Source organism: Triturus cristatus, chromosome 3_2 (assembly GCF_964204655.1).
Source record: "Triturus cristatus chromosome 3_2, aTriCri1.1, whole genome shotgun sequence".
NCBI classification, from domain to species: Eukaryota; Metazoa; Chordata; class Amphibia; order Caudata; family Salamandridae; genus Triturus; species Triturus cristatus.
The window spans coordinates 936,097,610-936,117,253 of record NC_140584.1 but is presented as its reverse complement, the minus strand read 5'-3'; the positions used below and the strand labels follow the sequence as shown (position 1 = coordinate 936,117,253).

At 42.7% G+C, this 19,644-nt stretch overlaps 1 protein-coding gene across 5 annotated transcripts in view; it reads left to right on the top strand.

Annotated features, from left to right (window-relative positions):
• TBX4 (T-box transcription factor 4) overlaps positions 1-19,644 on the top strand; it is a 722,013-nt gene that overhangs the window by 571,428 nt on the left and 130,941 nt on the right. For all 5 annotated transcript variants that reach the window (XM_085649426.1, XM_085649425.1, XM_085649428.1 and 2 more), the window contains one exon: positions 8,160-8,307. In XM_085649426.1, the coding sequence (XP_085505552.1) occupies positions 8,160-8,307 (148 nt within the window). The remainder of the gene's footprint in view (positions 1-8,159; positions 8,308-19,644) is intronic.

Below are 19,644 nucleotides of genomic sequence, written 5' to 3'. Positions count from 1 at the left end.
ATGAGATGTCGAACTCCCCCCCATTAGGTAAAGAGTATGTCTCACTGGGTAGGCCCTGGAGAGGGATTTTGGAGAATTATGGGGTCATTTTGCTCATGAGCTGGATAACCCTACTTAGACATTTTCGTGGGATCCACCCATGTAGGGACCAGGCGCGATGTATCTTACTGGTGAGATGTAGGAGCGGGCGTATTATATAGGTTGGAAGAGGACCGTCTCCCGTGCTTGTCTCATAGAGGTTATTTCCTGCCAGCCATCAGGATGCCCACTAGAGCTGTGCCGTTAGGTAATAAATTTCAAAGGATGGTGCCCCAAGCCCTCCTTGACCCATCAGAAGTTGAAGTTTTTGAAGAGCCACACAATGCCTCCCATCGTGCTACAATAGGTCCCCCCAACAATTGATCCAAATCGATGAAAAAGCAACGTTGTGGGAACTCAGGAACATTTACAAAATAATAAAGGAGGTGGGGAGGACAATGATTTTTAAAAGTGCTATCCTGTCTGTGAATGCAAGGGGAAGCCGCTGCCAGAAGCGGGTTTGAGATCTAAGAGCTAAGTAGGCTCGTTTCAGGTTGCCTTTAAACAAGTCTTTTTTGGGATTGATATAGATGAACTCCTAAATAACGGACTGTAGTTGTCATTCAGGTTAGCGGAGTATCTCCTATTTTGATTATCTGTGAGGGTGCATCACTGCAAAATGGAAAAGCACATGATTTTCCCCAGTTCATCTGGAGACGAGCGACTTCTGCAAAGTCCTGAAAAATAATTGATATTGAAGACATGTCCCCTGAAGCGTTTAGAATATTTAATAACAAGTCACCGTATAGAGTGACACGGCATGTGTGGTTCAGTCTAGGAGAATCCCCCACTGCTGACCCTCCGAATGCGATGAGCTCCATGGCGGTTGTGAATAGGATAGGTGAAAGTGGGCAGCCCTGACGTGTACCTCGACCTATTAGAAAGGAGGATGAAATCAAGAGACCAATGAGCGCCATAAATGTCGGAGGTTTTGTATAGGTCAGCAGACGAAGGTCCAAGCCTGCTTCCCGTAGGATCTGAATTAGGTACTCCCAAGACAAAGAATCAAAGGCCTTCTCGAGGTCCAGTATGAGAAATGCTGCCTGTTGGTATCGCAGTGAGGTTTGATCCATCACATAGAAGGGACGTCTAATATTATGAGATGGGTTGCATCCAGGTACAGATCCATTTTGATCGAGGTGGATGAGGATAGGAAGTGCTCTCAAGTACCGATCCACAAGGACTTTGCAGAGTATTTTATAATCGACGCCCAAATGGCCACAAGGCAATAGGAGGCGAGGCAAGTGGACTCCCAAACAGGCTTCAATAGGGACACTAGAAGAGACTCCTGGAGAGAAGCTGGGAGCGCACCAGTGGTGAGGGCGTCATTGTACACCTCGACTAGATGTAGGGCCAGGCTGATAGAAACCCAATAGTGCTATTCAGTTGGAAGCCCGTCTAATCTCTGGGACTTATTACACACAAGGTCATGTATTGCTTTCTTAACCTCAGCCATAGTGATGAGTTTGTCTAGCTCCTCTCGTAGCAAAGCATTGATAGTGGGCAGGGGGAGGGTGTTAGGAAATGTCTAATTGTGCCAGGGGAGTAGAACATGAGGTACCTTATATAGCGCGGCATAGTATGAGCTAAATGCTTATAGTATAGCTGATTGGGATCTCAAAATTAGGCCTGTGGCTTGGGAAATTTCCGTCATTCAGGAAAGTTTCCCATTGGGCCGCCATTCCAAAAGACAACAGGGCTTATCCCTGCAGCATGTATGCGAGCTGTGTATTCTATGTGATTATAACAGCAGTGGCGTTCTACTAAGCCAGCTTGTTGTTTCTTGGCATCTATCAGGGTTTGGCGCATCATGGCATCAAGAAGAGGGCAGTTATCCAATACAGTCACAGCCTTATCCATGTCTCAGAGGGCCCTAGTCAACTCCCTGCGAACCCCAGCTATGTTTTGAATACAGAAGCCCCTAGCGACAGCTTTAAAGGAATCCCATTCAACAGCATGATTGGGGATGTGCCTTGATTTTCCTCAAAGTACTAAGCTCTGTGGCTATCATGGGTATCACAACATTTTGGGTTGTCCATCATACCTTTCGATAAACTCCAAGTATGAACCGGTGGGTGAGGAGTACCCCACTCGATGTCTACAGTATGTGCGGCATGGTCTGATAATGGACAACCTAAATAATCTGAGTGGAGGTGTCATGGAACTATGTTCTGGGAGCTCATAAAACGGTCTAAACGGACATAAAGATTGTGTGAGGTAAGGTAATGACAGTAAATACATAGGTGTGGGTTATGGGTTCTCCATATATCACAAAGGGGCCACAGTTGTGCCCAATCAGAGAACTGCTTTGAATATTGGTGAGTTGGGACATGAAGGAGTGGGGGGTGTGAACGGTCAAGAGAGACATCCAGTATGTTGTTATAATTGCCACCAAGTATCAATGGGATACCTACCTATTGGGCTAGGACTCTTGATTGAGTTGTCCAGAAACCCTTTTGTTATGAGTTTGGTTTGTAAATACAACCGAGAAGGACATGCTCCCTGTCTAACCAGCCCACAACAAGAACAAATCCACCCTCTTTATCGATGACTATATTTTGGGTTTGAAAGTGGGTACCAGGGCGTATCCTTAGCAGTGCACCCCGTGCAAATGCAGAAAATGATGTGCTGTGGACCGTACTTTTCCATCGCCTACTAAGGTGTTGTAGTTCATCGCTGGTGAGTTGTGTATCCTGTGGAAAACTAATGTATGCCTGTTGTCTTTTAATGTAAGGATATACTGAGTAACAGCGGTTTGCTGAATATATCTCCAGTACATTTAGTGTGAGAAATCACATGGTGCGTTTAGTGGCCATAGGGAAATTCCAAATTTGTGTGGTGAAGGAAGGGGGAGTTATAGTCGAGTACCCTTACCATTCATCCTTTCCAGCCTACAAGAAGAGTAAATAACTGTCGCTCGAGCAATGGGAATGAAAACAACAGGTATCAAACAACAAAACCTTAACCAAAACCAGAGCCTGCAGCCAAAGGCCGCACGCCTAAACCATTGCTCTTTGAGCCAGTACATGAAACAGGGGTGATGGCAGAGTACCGCTAAAGGTGGAAGAGTAGCGAAAAAGAGGCTTCAGATGTGCAAACCAGGTCATGGTGTATGAGGGATGCCAGGGGGCCCCCTGGCTGCCATAGGCAGTGTTTGATTTATATAGTAGAGCTCCTGCCAGTAGTGGTGTGATTGCCGGGCCTGACAGCAGCCCCTCATGCCGGACCAAGTCATCCTTACTCATGATGCTGTGCACACTGATACTATCACAGTGAAAAAGGTCATGTGATATCATTTCTGGTCCTCATTATGCCAAATAGCAATATTAAAACCTGATCCTACCTCTTTTTGATCAAAGATTGTTGGCAAGTATGTCTGTTTCGTCTCACATCATAAAAACTACAAGAGAGGGAGGGAAATTGTATGAGGAACACTCTTAATCCCCCAAGCAATGAATTCAAAAACAACAGAAGAGTATGCCTCTTTATTAAATATATGAATAGAGCACAAGTAAAGAATCCAAATAGGTTCTTAATAAAGCCATCACTCACCAACCTGGTCGGTGCCATGCTTCATCATCGGGCCCCACCAGGAGAGGCCGAATGCCACCTTGGTGTGCTTCGACGCCAGAATAGCTGCGGAGATGGTTTTTTGTGTGTTCAGTGAAAGTGAGTTAAAAATGTCTTGATTGTGTCACAAAATTAATTTTATTAATAGCCAATCAGACATGTATAAAAACAGAGTGTGGGATAAAATGACTAAATAAATTGTTCAGCAATATCCACTAGTGCTTGGTCAACATGTTTCAGCCTATGTGTAATCATTAATGAGGCATTCGTCAGGACCGGAAAAAGGTGAACCTTGGTGGTGTGGGCGCGCTAAGGCCCCTGACCATAGGTTATAAATATGAAAAATCGTTTTAGGCGGCCTCGGGTTGAGAGGAGACGAATTCACTAGGATTGTTTTGTCTCACAGCCTTTTCCATACTTACAAGCCTTTCTTTTCCGTTATGGTAGTTCTTACAACTCCCTATCATGATCAACTAGGTTTAATAGCCTATCAAACAATTACCAGAAAGCCTCCCTCTAGACACATCCCTCACCACACTCTTCACTTTGTCACTGCTGGTGGCTTGTTTCCAGTATTTACCATAAATGGCATTATGTTAGACTTTGAGCTACAGAAATATCGCTCGACATAAATATAGTGTTCCAAATATAGTTTACTAAAATATCTTCACATTGCGTTTATATTTTCTATTATTATCCCCAACATGGCAATATTTTTGTATACAATATTTAGGGCACAATATTTATGTCAGATGATATTCCGGTACCATACCTCAAAGATATCTTTTCCAAAATGCCTCTGGGTTTAGCCACCCTGTTCCACTTGCATCATCCTTATAACAAAGCACTACAAAATATGTATTATTAGACCTTCTAGGAAGCCAAGATTTGACAATCACCTATCCAACACACCATTAGACTTCTCTTCCAGATATGTTGTGCCTATGCCCTGGAAATCAAAGAATAATTTATCTTCCCACTGAGGAGTACCATGAACACAAATGTCAAAGGTTCAAAAAGCTACGTTCCCCCCTCAGTCCCACTATGACATCATTCTATTCATATCTATTATCAAACTTATCAAGTTACACAGCTTCAACACACATTAGTCTAGGTCCTCCAACATTTCAGAGCCAGTGCACTCCAACTTGAGCAGCTAGCAGAGGAATGTTATCTCCTGGCTGCCTAAACAGTCATGCTGATTGTCACAATTAGTGCTTTATCCACTATATGCATTCTATGCTGTAAGCTATCCTTTTGCTTCTTTTTCCCAGCATTGGCAAATCCAACCGGGAAGGCTTTTATTTGATAATCCCCATTTATATGTTCCATACATGTAAATAGCATTTTTTAATGCCCATGGTTACGTCTTCACACATTGACAGACCTGCCAACTTAGTAAAACATTTCACAGGGTGAGGAGAGGGGTGGCTGTGAAAGGGGCTGGGCCTCTTGCAGAGAACTGCTTCTGTAAGAGGCACCCTGCACCGTCGATTGCCCCTACTCCCAAAAAAAAGGAACAAAACCTTGCGAAGGCTGCTGCCACCGATGTCCTGGGATGTTTTCACACTTCTTAATTGACATCAGCTACTCAGAGCCTCCAAAAACAACTGAAAGGTCACTATTGTGCACTGGCTTCCAGGTGTTTTCCCTCCCTCCATGTGATATCAGTTCCTCACTGTGTGACTATGTGAGGAGAGCTGATATCATGTAACACACGGTGGCATTGTATGAGTTGGCAAGTCTGTGTTAAAGCCAGACCTATTTGCTTTGCTAATGCTTATAATAAGAGTAGCTACATGTGATGAGGATCAAAGGCAATTATAAATCACCTTTCCCCTACATAAGACTGTTTCTTCGAACAGCTAAAAAAACAAATATATAGGTATTTTTTAGCCAAACCTTTTGATTTCACTACAATTAAGTATATGAAATGTGGGCTTTCAGCTGACCCTCTTCATCCATCAGTCTGCTATGGTAACATTCACATTTTCTTCTGACCACTACAACACATGACATAGGGTGATGGGTCAGCCCACTTCACCCACTGGCTAACTTCCCGTGTGAGTGACAGCATTCTGCTCTTCCATAAGGCGCACATCACAATACAAAGTAGTACCCTTAAGTGCAAGAGACTGATAAGGCAGTGTGTCTTCTTTTGGTATTCTGTGTTACCACTCAATGTTGCATTTCCAAAGATTTGGCATTAGAACAGATTTTTTGTGATTTGGAAATAAATGTATGGAATCGTGGAGTTTTTACACACGTATGCACTATTGAAATTATGAAAACATACAGTACATAACAGACATAACAATGTAAGATATGAGTAAGAACATAACCTTAAAAGCAAAACACCCAAACTATTCTGCACTGGAGTTGAAAGCAATTAAATGCTGTATCTCACTTAGTTATCTGCAATGCGTCCGTGTGTTGACTAAGTTGAAGGGTGAGGGGTTGCAGAGAGGTGGGGAGATATCTTGGTGGGCTGCCTTTACTTATCACTGATTGACATCAACTGAGAGAATGTTTCTAGCTATCCTAGATGATTTCTTATATTTGATTGGCAGGTAATTCCTGTTAAAGATTATTTGCTTTCTTTCGAGCATTATTTGCTGCAAAAGTCAGAGTATAGAAATTTGTTTATGAAATAATAAAAAAATTGTAATAATTTTTTTATTGGTTTCAAAACTTCAATTCACAGGCATTGGTATTCATACACTGCAGCCTTGTTACATCAGGTACATAATACATGACATTGTGTGGTTATTCAGTCATTTGTTTCAAAAGAATACTCACTGTGCTTTAACATTTCCATTTCGTTGGTCGGGGAGATCCACAAGTCCCCTTGGTGTGCTTTCCATTTGCTTCATTTTTTATCCCACTACTTGGGACATCCTCTAGACTTAAATACCTTTTTTTCTGCAATCATACATTTATCTAGGTCGCGTGCCCAAATCCTTGTCGATGGCCCTTCCGCCATGCCCCACTGCATTTTTATTGCACGTTTCACTAAGGTATACCCCAGAGTAGCCAGTTGCTGTTCCACTTCTGTAAGGTCAGTCGCCTCCCAGATGTTAAGGAGCCCCATTGGCGGTGTTAGGGTTATCTTTTTCCCTAGTTCGTCCTGCATTTGTTTTGTTGCCTTTTCCCATATGGGTCGTATTAGTGGACAGTCCCATATGGTATGGTAAAAGGTTGCCTCTTGGTGACAACCACACAGACATAGTGTATCCTGTCTAGTTCCCATTTTTGCTAGTGTGACCCCAGTGAGATACGTTCTATGTAGAAGTTTTAGTTGGATCAGACGGAGACGAAGAGTGATAGCTGCCTCTCTTGGGGACATTAGTGCTATTTACCAGTCTTCATCTTCAATGTGCCCCACGTCAGCTTGCCACCTGTCTCGGAGAGTGTGGAACGGGTCTGGCAAATTATTACATAATTTTCGGTACGTTAGTGATATAGCTTTGTTTAAGATCGGTTCTGAAAGCAACCGATCCTCCAAAATGGACGATTCTGGTAAGTTCCCTATGTCCGAGAGTGATGCTGCAAGGGCATGACGGATCTGCAGATAGCGAAAAGCCTCCCCCTGAGCTAATTTGTACTTCTCCCTTAACTCCCCAAATGTAAGGATTTTGCCCTTTTTCACTAGATGGCCTATAGTGGAGATTCCAATTGTGTCCCATTTATCAAATCCTGGTTGATGACACAAAAGTCCTAGTTTTTGAGTGGACCACAGTGGTGTGGCCTGGGTCAGTACATCCGTCCAGCCAAAACATCTAGTCGGCTGGCACCAAATTTCCACTGTGTGAGCCGTCGGATAAAATTAATTTTTGAAAGTTAATTTAGGTCTCAGTGAAGCGTATATGAAGCTCTGAGAACCCACACCACCAGCAACCGAAATTACACTCGGACCAACCAGACGAGACCGATCTTATGTGCTTTTTTTTTCTTCTTTCACTCATATACAGTTAATGGTTCGATTGGTTTATGAAGTAACGAAAATTCCTTTTCCTATGTACTTGAATGATTATAAATTCTCCTGCAAATTTGTAAGATGACCAATGCTAACAAAGTGTTAACCTTCACTGTACTAGATATCCTTGACATCCCACCTATGCTACTTAAGCAACTGTCATTGTAATGCTTGCATATGATTATCGCCAAACGTATATTATTTGTACAAATTGTTGAAAACCAATAAAGATCATAAAAAAAAAAGTCTCAGTGAAGCTTCCACAGTTTGTACTCTCAGATCGCCCTGTGACAGGCCAGATTTCAATTACGAACTGGCCAGTACCATAGCTTAGCAGAATGAGTGCCTGTTGCAGAGATTAGTTGGCATGGTGCAGATTGCTGGTCCAGTTCAGCTGTCCTCTGGAAGAGGTTAATAAAAGAGGAATACTTGAACTGATTAATAACAAGACCTGATACTTAAAGATCAAGAGACGATTCAGTTCCTTGTGTGCACTTTTTCAAATATAAAGGTACCAAATTCCTTTGTTTTGCAGGATGGTTGCCGGGAAGGCCGAGCCTGCCATGCCCGGAAGGCTCTACGTCCATCCAGACTCACCTGCAACTGGGGCTCACTGGATGCGTCAGCTTGTCTCATTTCAGAAGCTGAAACTGACCAACAACCACCTGGATCCATTCGGACATGTAAGACACTGGGCATGGGGATGGCAAGGAAGAGCACTAGAGTTTAGCTGTAGGAAATGAGTTAATGCTCTTGTTCCGAAAGTTGGGCAACCCAGTGAACTGCGAACTAACATATTAAACTGTTGTTTTAAAATAAAAGAACAGGTGTGTGTGTGGTCTGCGTGTGCGTGAGTTAGTTAATCTTCTAAAGGTGATTCCTACCATACTGGGCACGGTTCAAAAACAGGTGCTTCCACTACTCCTCAGGTCAGTGTCATGCTGGGCAAGGCATATTTTAAGGGGCCTTCTACGGGACAACTTTGCATTTTATTATCTATTTTCGGCTGATTCAAGCCCTATGATTCCAAAAAGTATTGAATTATAACGTTTAGTGCTGGGCTGGAGAAATAGACACATGTGAAACACAGAGAAGTTCATTTTCCTAGGGGTCCCTTGGAAGGCGGGGGCCCTGGGCAACTGCCCACTTTGCCCATTCCTTATAACGTCTCTGTCTCTAGTGTTTAGGGTAGTCTCTCAGTTCACTAAAATCACAAACCCACCAAAAAGATGAAGTGATTGGGGTCAAACAGAGAAGGGAGTAAATGTGTCAGACAGAAATCCCCACTGTACAGTTTGCTCCTTGTTCCAAATTCAGTGTAATGCATTTTCGATGGAAAAATGAAGAGTGACTTTATAAAACTGGAATGAAAAAGGGGATGGGCTGGCCAAATCATTTTGAAAACTATTGTCTGATGAAAGCACCCTTCAGACATAAGCATTTCCTCAGCAGAGGAGAGAGGTACGCGTCCATCTGTTGCTTAAATACTTACAAGCAGTAAGTTCTCAGGATTTTTCTATTTGTGTAATTGCCCTGATTTGTTGAAAGGGTCAAGTACTTCTTGAAAACCTCCAGCCCGGGGCCTTTGAAAGAACCTGTGTGGTGGAGTCAAGGGGTGACATTTGGAGCCGCTCCTTGGTTGGTTTGATCAGTGAGTGGGGCTCCGCGCTGTATATACAGCTCCATTCAGTTTATTTTTTTTACTGTGGTGCAGCTTTGATGAAAGGGTGACAGATCGCTCTTCGGCATGTACAATCTCACTGCAATCTGCGTCCCTCATTGCCTCTGGTCAGCCCCTGAAGGGAAGCACCTGGCGCTGCACTGAGCCACATTCCTAAATTATAAATCTCAACAACTGTTCATAGCAAACTTTAATAAAAACACACACACCTTTGGTTCCTGGCACTGTGTAGATGTGTACCCAGTGGGCAGGGTTGTGTGGGAGTGGGCTGGATTTCCAGCAGCGTGTTCCTGTAATGTGCTGGGGACTCAATACCTGCTGGGTGCCCATGGAGGTCAAGCCACTCGTATGTTGTTTGCAGATATCGTTTTCTCTCACAGGCCACACAGACTGTCCAACTCCAATGACTACAACAAGATCACAATGCAACTGCTAGATTCTTGATCCAAATTGTGTGTATACAACACGTTGCGCAAACTAACTACTCTTTACTGGCTACATTTTGTCAGTAATTCTCATTGAAAGTATTGTTTATCAGGTTAAGCAGCATTGACCATTCACAAAGGCCCACGTGTAAAGTATCCCAAAAGACTTAGGAGGTCATTTTCAGTTTGGAGGATTGTGGGAACCACAATGTTTTCAATGGCATAGCCTCAACTGATTCCACCTGTGGTGATTCGCCATGGCCGTCCATCCGTCCATCCGTCCATCCGTCACAGTGATGGTCATCGTGTTTGCACGCCATGGCAGTACCCTGCAGGGAAATCAATCAATGGCCATGACATGCAGGGAGAATAATAATTGCACATCAGGGTCATTGCTTAAATGTTTTTCTAAAACAAAACCTTGCCTGGGTAGCTTGTTTGAGAAACACAACAAAGTTTTCAGAAAAAGACAGCACCCACTCTGCAAACTGCTCTGCCTAAAATGTATCTGCTGAGGGGCTGTCAGATATGCTGGATGGTCCTCTTCCACCAAGGGCAGCAGAGAACTGGGCTATGGCTGGCTGGGTGTCCGTATATATCTGTAAATAATCTCTACAAATTACAAAACTGTACAGCCCAAACAGAATATTCCCTCTGATGAGAAGAGCTACTCAAAGCAGGGTATGTCATCAAAGACAGAAGAGCCTCCTCTCTGCTGGGATCCAAGCTATGGATCTCACTGCCTGTTGCACAGGTAGGCCACCCCAAACCACCTCAAATCTAGACAAACTATTGAAGAACTGAGGGCCTGATTATGACTACAGTGGCCTAATGGACCGCCGTAATCATAGTAGCAGTGCGGGCAGCGCCGCACCGGCGGTCCAACCGCCCTATTGCAAGTTGGGGGATCAGACCACCATGGGATACCTGCCAGTGTTGCGGCAGTCTTGAGACCACAATATGGTTGGCAGTGCCGCTGCAGAACTGCCTATCATATTACGAGTTTCCTCTCCACCACAGTTTTCATGATGGTCTTACCGCCAAGAAAACTGTGGCGGAGAGGAAACAAAGGGGGGCCTACAGGGCCCCCAGTTGCCTTAGGGTTATGGGGTACATGCAGGGAGGCACGGTTGTCCATGCCATGCAGGAACTGCCTTTGACACTCCCATTCCAGTGCCCTATTTCAGAGGCATTGCCGTGAGACCGCCAAGGAAACGCCCAACAGATGCCAGAAAACTCATAATCTGGAGGACGGTGCTCTCACAGCTTTGGCGGTGTGGGAGAGGGGCGACGGCGTGGTGGCCCGTTTCCCATACCGCCAAAGTCGTAATTGGGCCCTGGCTCTTTCAAAGGTAAATAATCAGAAGTTCTCCACTTTACTGCAGACCATTCTGTCTTCTATCCATCCTTTATGTTACATTTGCCCACCTTGCCTGATGCTATCCACTCTCATTGCATGTAAGACTTCACAAAAATGGAATAAAAAAATAACATTTCCGTTACTATCATCGGATCTGGACTTTATCATTGCCTTTAACACATTTGTAATAATGTGAATTATAACACAACGTTATATTGAATTAAATTACATGCCTGCTGGTCGATCATGCTCCATACAGTAGCAATGTTGAAAAGGAATAGCCTCTTACATCAAAAGAAAGAATCCAATTATACCCAGTGGCTATTGAATATCATCTTTAGTGTCCAAAACGTCATGCTCGCATACGCTGTTGTGTTCTGTACATGCACTACTTGAAGCCCTCACTTGAGACAATTACAGAATCAACCGCTGCCTCACCTGCGCAAGTTGTTGAAATGGTAAGGCATTTCACCAACAGGCCGTGCTGTCATGCACCGCCTCCTTTTTTAATACCAATGCACATCTTATTAACTGACCACACTTAGTATAAATCCCTATAGTAGTAAAAAGATACTTCCTCTAACACACATTGCCTGTTCCAGTCCCCAAAAATGTAAGACGCTATGTATGGTCCAATAAAAACCTACAAAAACATGCTCAATCCTACTCCTCATGTTAACCTAAAAGATTCCTTCAAGACCACATAACTGCCAGATCATTCTTGAACCTAAACTCAAGAAACAAGGTACAGATTGTATGGTAAAAAAAAATGCTCAATTGTTTAGCTGCCAAGGAGATGCTTTAAAAGAGGACACGGATTTAAATGCGAAGGGGTTTGCAAAGAGGAGGAGCATTCAAGTGCTAGTGTTAATTTAAAAAGAAAAAGTTTTGTATTCTTTAAAGGGCTGTCAGGAGTGGCAATAAAGAGTAACACATGATGATCTCCTCTGGTGTTGACATAAAATCTTTAGCATGTACATGACTATTAATATAGGATGAAGTAGAACACGACTTGAATGTGATCAAACCTATACCTAATGGCTCTACTCCTAATAAATATAGACTGGACAATACCCAGAAAACATTTCAAACAGAAGAAGGAAAGAATGTGTGAGCTAGTAAAGTGATGAGTGACTGATAACATATCATATACGTCTCAGTAATATGGAATAGGTCCATTTGAACTCTCAGTTTTAACAATATATTTCAGCTTGTGCCAATAAGCTATTCCCATGAGCCATGTTTCAATTATATGTTTAAAGGAAGATTTCTATTTCCACAAGATTATGTTCTTAGCCATTCTCACCCACTATTTCACAATAGCGTTGAAAAAAAGTCGTTTGTTGATAAAATCATGCCAGGTTCATGATGGTGGAGGAGGAGCACTACGTTGCAGCTGGAACTGCAAATATGGTTCTTTTGGGGGCAAGATTCAACATCGGTAACATTTTTTTTTGCCAGCAGTATCTGAAAAACCCTTGCACTACTTCTTTTTTGGGTATGGACCATTGTTTCCTGAATTTGATGACAGAAGTACCCTTAAATAATTACAAAAGCACATCTCCATATGCTGTATATTGTAACGTGTATATATAATAATTATGGTGGCTAGGATCAAAAAGCTGTGTACCTATATCTTACATCCATTTATTACTACAGTGCAAAGATCATATGTTAGTTTATTTTAAGAACAAATAAGCATTCAGCTTGGTGCTTCATTCTGCATGAACGACAATGAGAGAATGCCAATGGAACCCCATGTCCCTGCCAGTAGAACCAGTACTCGCAATATTGAATTTATGGTATGGGTTGACCAGCGGGAGAAAGGTGACTGAGATTGAGAAAAAAACATAAGGGGGATGGTATTGAGAAAAAAGCACAACACTGCTAACTTCCAGCTTCTTCAACCTCTGAACTTTGTACGCCTTTGTTTGGACTTACTCCTGGTCCAGGTAGTCTTTGTGTAGGCAAATAGTGTGTTTCTGTTAGTTACCTTATGCAATATTCTCCTACTGTGGTTCTATTATGAGTACACACAATGGTTACCGAAATGATCACTGAAACCACTTTTTCAAAACCCTATTTCAGATTCAACATAGTTAAAGTAACCCTATAGTATGCGATATCCTTCATTCATACCTTATATCCAACTTGCTGTAGATAAATCTCTATGCAAACAGTGATAATTCAAACGACCATAACACAAAAAAACAAAGGGTTTTGAAACATACAGTAATATAGTCTATTCACACACGTGATCCGTCCTACATTGGCGCTATTCATCAGAACAATCACCAGCCCGAATGGCTGCTGGTCTGATTGAACCTAAAGATCATTTCCTATAAACAATAGTTTTAAATAACATTCAGTCTCAGAGTCCAAACTACTTGCTGGTGCCAGAACAATGTCAATATTTATACATGAGTCATATGAGGTAAACAGCTGATCCAAACTAGGAACTTGAAGTGATGCTAACTCAAAGATTCAAAATCCATGCAGACATGACTCGGAACAACAATGCTTGCTCGCACAGCATCTTGTCCTGAATGCTGCCTGATTCCATTGGGGCGTCTCTTCTCGTGGACTTGCCCCGTTACTTACATCATTCCCATGCTCGTCAGGAGAAGCGCTGGATGATTCAGAAAGCGACTAGGGCATGATGGGCAGTTCTGATCGCGGCAGTATATTAGTGCCTCTCTTGCAGTGGTGAAGTTTATTCTCACAGTATCAAAATTGACATGAGAAAAACACTTTTTAATGCCTCACACATTGCATGTAAACATTTCTTGGCACAGGAAACAATTCTCCTAGTAGTTAGGAGGTCTCTTCAAAGTGATTTGTCAATATTATTATTATTATGTGTTCTTATATAGCGCTCAACTTACCCTTGGGCATCTTGGCGCTTACCTTGGGAACCCGTCCTGGTTTTTCCCTGTGAGATAACCCGTACTGGGCATCCCCAAGGTGAAAGCCAGGCATCCCGCCGCGGGGGGGGCGTTGTGGAGATTAAGCAATCTATTGCCCAGAGTTGCAGCGTGGGACCCATGATTAGAATAGGCACTGAGGCGAGAATATCCAGTCCGCGGAATTTATAGCCCGAGACCCTGCCGCGACGGGAATCGAACCCTGGTCCCGGACCAGTGCTCTGCATCGAGGTCTGCCACTCTAACCATTGAGCCACACTTCTCCACTGTAACTCCTTTCATCATGGTTTCTGTTAAAAACCTTTTGTTAACACAGGTATACATGACAGGACAACATACCATGTTAAGTAACTATAACGCGCGTCCCCGCTGTGCACGGTGTTGTCGTCAATGATATCAGTTCATTTGTCATCAGTAATGTCACCAATGATTTCACAGAGCATGTCATGAGTGTTGTATTATGTGAGGTCATAAGCAGTGCACGGCGAGGGCGTGAGTTATAGTTACTTGAAATAACTATTATGTTTAAGCTGACATTTTCACCTAACTGTAATGTCACTTAAACCTTTGTTTTTTTTCAGTGAATTCTGAGTTTTTTGTAATACAAAGTAAGATATTATTACCATACATAACTATAATATCACTTTAACATTTGTTTTTTTCCAGTAAATTTCAGAATTTTTCTTAATACAAAGAAAGATATTATTACCATACCTCACTATAATGTCACTTTAACCTTTGTTTTTTTCTGCTCTGGCTCTTGTGGGACACCCACTGGATTGCAGAAACCCCCTAAAAACTTTTTCAGATTTGGCCTGGGGAGTCTATGAACCCCCCCAAGATCTAGGGGGTGAGGGTACCCCTACCGTGTCCCGTTATAGCTTATTGTTTACATTTTCAGGACACTGGGACCGAGTACGCGTGTCCTGAAAAGGCACCTGCAACATTTCTCTTTATGTTGCAACCAGCCAGTCAGAGCACAAAGCCTTCTGCTCCCGCTGGAGCGAGGCAGCCGACAGGAAAAAAGACCCTTTGGCTAACCAGTGCAGTTCGCTCTGTTATTTGAAGTTGCGTGATTGCAGGAGAACCCAATCGTCGAGAAATATAACGTTCTTTAACCTTATTTTCTCAAAACTACAGACCGGATTTACACCAAATCACAAAATGCATGCTTTATGTATCAAACTTTATCTTTCTGCCAGATTAGGTGTCATTCCGTTCAGCCATTTATGCAGTATTGCTGTTCAATTTTCCTTTGAAAAATGCATGCGGGAATTGCGTTTTGGGAATCCCCTTTTTTTGCTGCCGCTTGACAGATCACCCTAAAACTTTCCAGGAAAGAGCTGAGGAGGATGAACATTTCAGTTCCTGGTGAAATGCGGGTTTCATTACCATAATGACAGTCCACAAACCACCCTGCAGAGCTTTACCATTATCAGGAACACTAGGGGCCCGATTCACAGAATTAACTTAAGACAAAATCCTAAACTTACTACTTTTGGTATTCACAGAATGCACTTACTGCTTTTGGTATTCACAGAATGCACTTACTACTTTTGGTATTCACAGAATGGATTTGCGACTACTAACTTTACGTCCGCAGTCGGGCCGGAAATTCCAGCCCGGAGGCGTAGCTTCCGGCCCGGAGGCGGGGCTTCCGGGCCAGAGGCGGAGCTTCCAGCCCAGAGGTGGAGATTTTGGCCATGGCTAAATCTCCGCCACTGGCCGGAACCCCCACCTCCGGGCCGGAAGCTCTGCCTCCGGGCCGGAAGCTCCGCCTTCGGGCCGGAAGCTCCGCCTCCAGACCGGAAGCTCCGCCTCTGGGCCAGAATTTCCGGCCCGAGTGCGGACGTAAAGTTAGTAGTCGTAAATCCATTCTGTGAATACCAAAAGTAGTAAGTGCATTCTGTGAATGCCAAAAGTAGTAAGTGCATTCTGTGAATACCAAAATGGTAGTATTTTGTCTTAAGTTAGCTCTGTGAATCGGGCCCTAGGACTATGTGGCAAGAGAATTTGTGGGTTTTACTAATCTATACCACTCCTAACTGTTCCTTGTAGTTAACCTGCTGTTTACTTCCATCTATATCTGCACATGGCTTTTGATCGTTCACAGTGTGGGTTAACCTCGGGCCTGGTGTTCAGCCAGACTCAGTGCCCAATACTCCTTGGGGGACCATGTCCCACTGTGCATAGCATTCAGAAATGCTCTATGGAGGTTGGCCTTTGAGCAGACCCAGCACCCAACAATCCATGCGCATCCAATTCCGTTGCAGCCAATTCCGTTACACACAGACTTTGGCATTGCTCCATGGACAGCAGGCCTGGTACTGTGCTCAACCCTTCAGTGGTGACCAACTCTGCTACGCAGGCCCTTTGGCTGTACATAGCAGGGATTGCCTGCATCGTTCAACCCTCCATGGGAGGCCAAACGCTGTGCACAGTCTGGCCTGGGGCCTAAGATGGTATTTAAAAAAATATTATTAATGGTTTGCAGACCCTACTTTGTTACCACAGACCTGTAATGGATGGCAGGAGCAAAAGGCTTCCTGGACCACGGGAGGGATTTTTTTTTTTATTTCGGTTCACAGGGAGTCTATGAAACCAGGTTTGAGGTCCGTCCACAGAGCCCACCTACACATTCTTGTAATGCTAATTTCTCAAACACTACTGACTGATTTCCAAACAAAGCAAACGTACTTCTGTGAATAAAGCACTGGTTTCATGTCAAGTTTGGAAAACTCCCGTTAAGGGTGTTTTCCTGTAGCTGGGAGGAAACATTTCTAGGACAGTTAAATTGGGTTAAACTCTGCTTTTTTAACCACCCCATTACAGATTTGCATGGAACTCGAAATATCAAGAGTTTGCTGAATGTGAAAAGTGGCTGCCACGTGTTGTGCAGATCTGTAGAACTGTGTCAAAGTTAAATCATTGTTTGTCCCCCGCCATTTAACTTTTTCCCCAACTTTTCCCCCCTTGTCTGCATGAAACGCGAAGTTCATGCACTAGACCCAATATGCTAACAGCCTGCCAAATTTCATGCCTATTTATATAGGAGCACATTAGTTATTAGCACATAAACATGTTTCAACCCAATTTGATCTACACAAAACTTGTCATAACCACAGAAGACTAAGTATGCCAAATGTCTGCCAGATTTCATGTGGATTCATCAAATAATGTCACAGTTATTTACAAATTTCCACTTTTTGACCCTCAATCTTTTAACTGTGCCCACCCCTGACAATTCTGCACAAATATTAAAATACCATGATTAAACTAAACACGCTAATCATCTGCCAGATTTCATGACAAAGTCATCAAATAGAGCTAAGACTATAGGCAAATCAAAAATACACCCTTTCAACTGTCAAGATAGCTCTATATTTTAACCTCTTCATGCCCAGACAAATAGAATTCTAAACAGTTATTTCTCAAAAATGACTGCATGGATTTGTACCAAACTAAGCAAGGGCAGTTCCTTGTGTAAAGCTTGGTGTAATTCTATACAGTTGTTTTCTGAATGTATCATTTCTTGAAGGTAAAGAGATGTTTTATGATCTGACTGTGAGGAAGGATGAGCACTTTTGCTTGATTCATTTAGACTGTTTTCAAAAACGTCTTTTATTGATTTATTTGAGTAGTACGTCAGATAGAAATTTTGCATCGCGATTACATTGAAACGGGTCCACCATATGTCATCAATATGATAGCTCCAAACACAGGCTCTTAGGAGAACGGTTGGCATACGAATATATTTCACTTCCATAGTAGTCCTGCTTGAAGTTATGTCAGGTTCTAGAATGATCTACCAGGCCATGTAGCTCTGGCATAAATATTATTTTTCAAATGCATCCCATCAGTACTTTTAAGTGTGTTTGCATATTGGTGCCCAGTCACTGCCCAACAGGGATGGAAGTCATGCTTCGGTTAAGAGCACAATCCACACACAATACAACCTGTATGGAATATTTAAAAAATGCATGTCACTCTTTGCTGTTTACATATGGAACTGTGTGGCGGAGCAAATGACTAGCTAATTAGGGCATCTAAGCTAATGTCCAAACAATGACAGAATAACTTCATTTTGTAGATCTCACAGCTGACGAATGGTCCAGCAGACACGATTTACATGTCATCACACCCCAGCTAACCCATACTATATAGCATGAACAGTTTTGAATTTTCCACAATCTAATAGACATTTTGGCTGCTTTAGAAAACATATCGAAAAGCAACACGGTTGAGTCCTTGTCAGACTACAATAAAGTAAGCATAGAGTGGCGGGCAGCAGACTGTATGCTAATTTACATGACCCACCCAATATTGCTCGGTCCTCCTTTGTATGACCTATCCAGGATGTTTGAGACTCTTGCCAACTCTTAAACCCAAGAATGTGTAGTTTTAATTCTGTGAGTCTAATTTTTTCCGAATTCAGGCTTCTGGATTTCATTGAATTGCTGAATTCTTTTGAAAGGTGTTTCCTCAATTACTGGTAAATTTTCATCTGGAAGTGATTTGAGAGGTGTGAATTAAAGATAGTATTGGCTATGATTTATTAACAATCCCAATGCCTGCATAAACAGTGCCCACACACCCTAGTCATGTTTCAATTGGTTGCAAAGTGGAGCATCTATAATGCCTTCATATATAGCTCTCTTCTACAAATCATTGCAATAATAACTTAATGTGACATTGTACCGTGGTCCATAGTACAGAAGTTCAATATATCATCGTGAAAGGAGGCACCAAACATGCGTCTATGTTAAGTAAACAGCTGATGAAGAGGTGAGACCATCCTCAAACTTTAGAGTGCCCCCACTGCTGTGGCAGACACATTTAATGGTCTCATCCGTCATCAGTTCAAATCTCGTGGTGTGCAGTGCATAGATCTAAGGCAAAAAACACCCATCAGCCATATCCATCCTCATTTTACTGATTTTAAGACAACGGATGGCAATCCACCCACGTTTTTGTTCAATGAGCAAAAATTGATATAAAGGCGAATCTTATTATTTTACTTAATTACAATTGGAGAAACCCAAGGCGTAGACTTAGCAGGTTACATTATGGCCTCTTATTTATTTTTTGCCAGTTGCTAACAATTGTGGCCTGATGATACAAGGCACACTGCACCTTGCTAATTATTGGCCGCACATCTTCAGTTTGACACAGTGAGTTAATCTTCTCACATATTCTAGATTTCTCTAAATATCTTCTACTATTCATCTAGATTTTGTATTGCTTCTGACAGTTACCTTAATTAAACAAAATATTACACGACCTTACCATACACCTTTACAAATCGAGTCTAGAAAGCGGTGATACAGATTTCAAGCATTTATGTTAAACAAATGCATAGCCAGAAACGAGTTTGTAGTAAGAATGTAGCCACAACAGAGAACTCCAACAGTTTATGGCTTCCTGCACACCTTCAGTGAAGGGCCTGATTTTCGTTGCTCGGGCTCCATGAGCAGCGCCAGCTCCAGGGGACTCACAGACAGAAAAACGATCAGACTGGGCTTATTTCAGTTAAGGCCCAATGGGTTCAGTCCAGGTGCCTAGTTAAGAGAGGCAATACATTTTTAGAATTGGTTTATCAACAGGCTGATTTTGACTTGATACACAGCTCA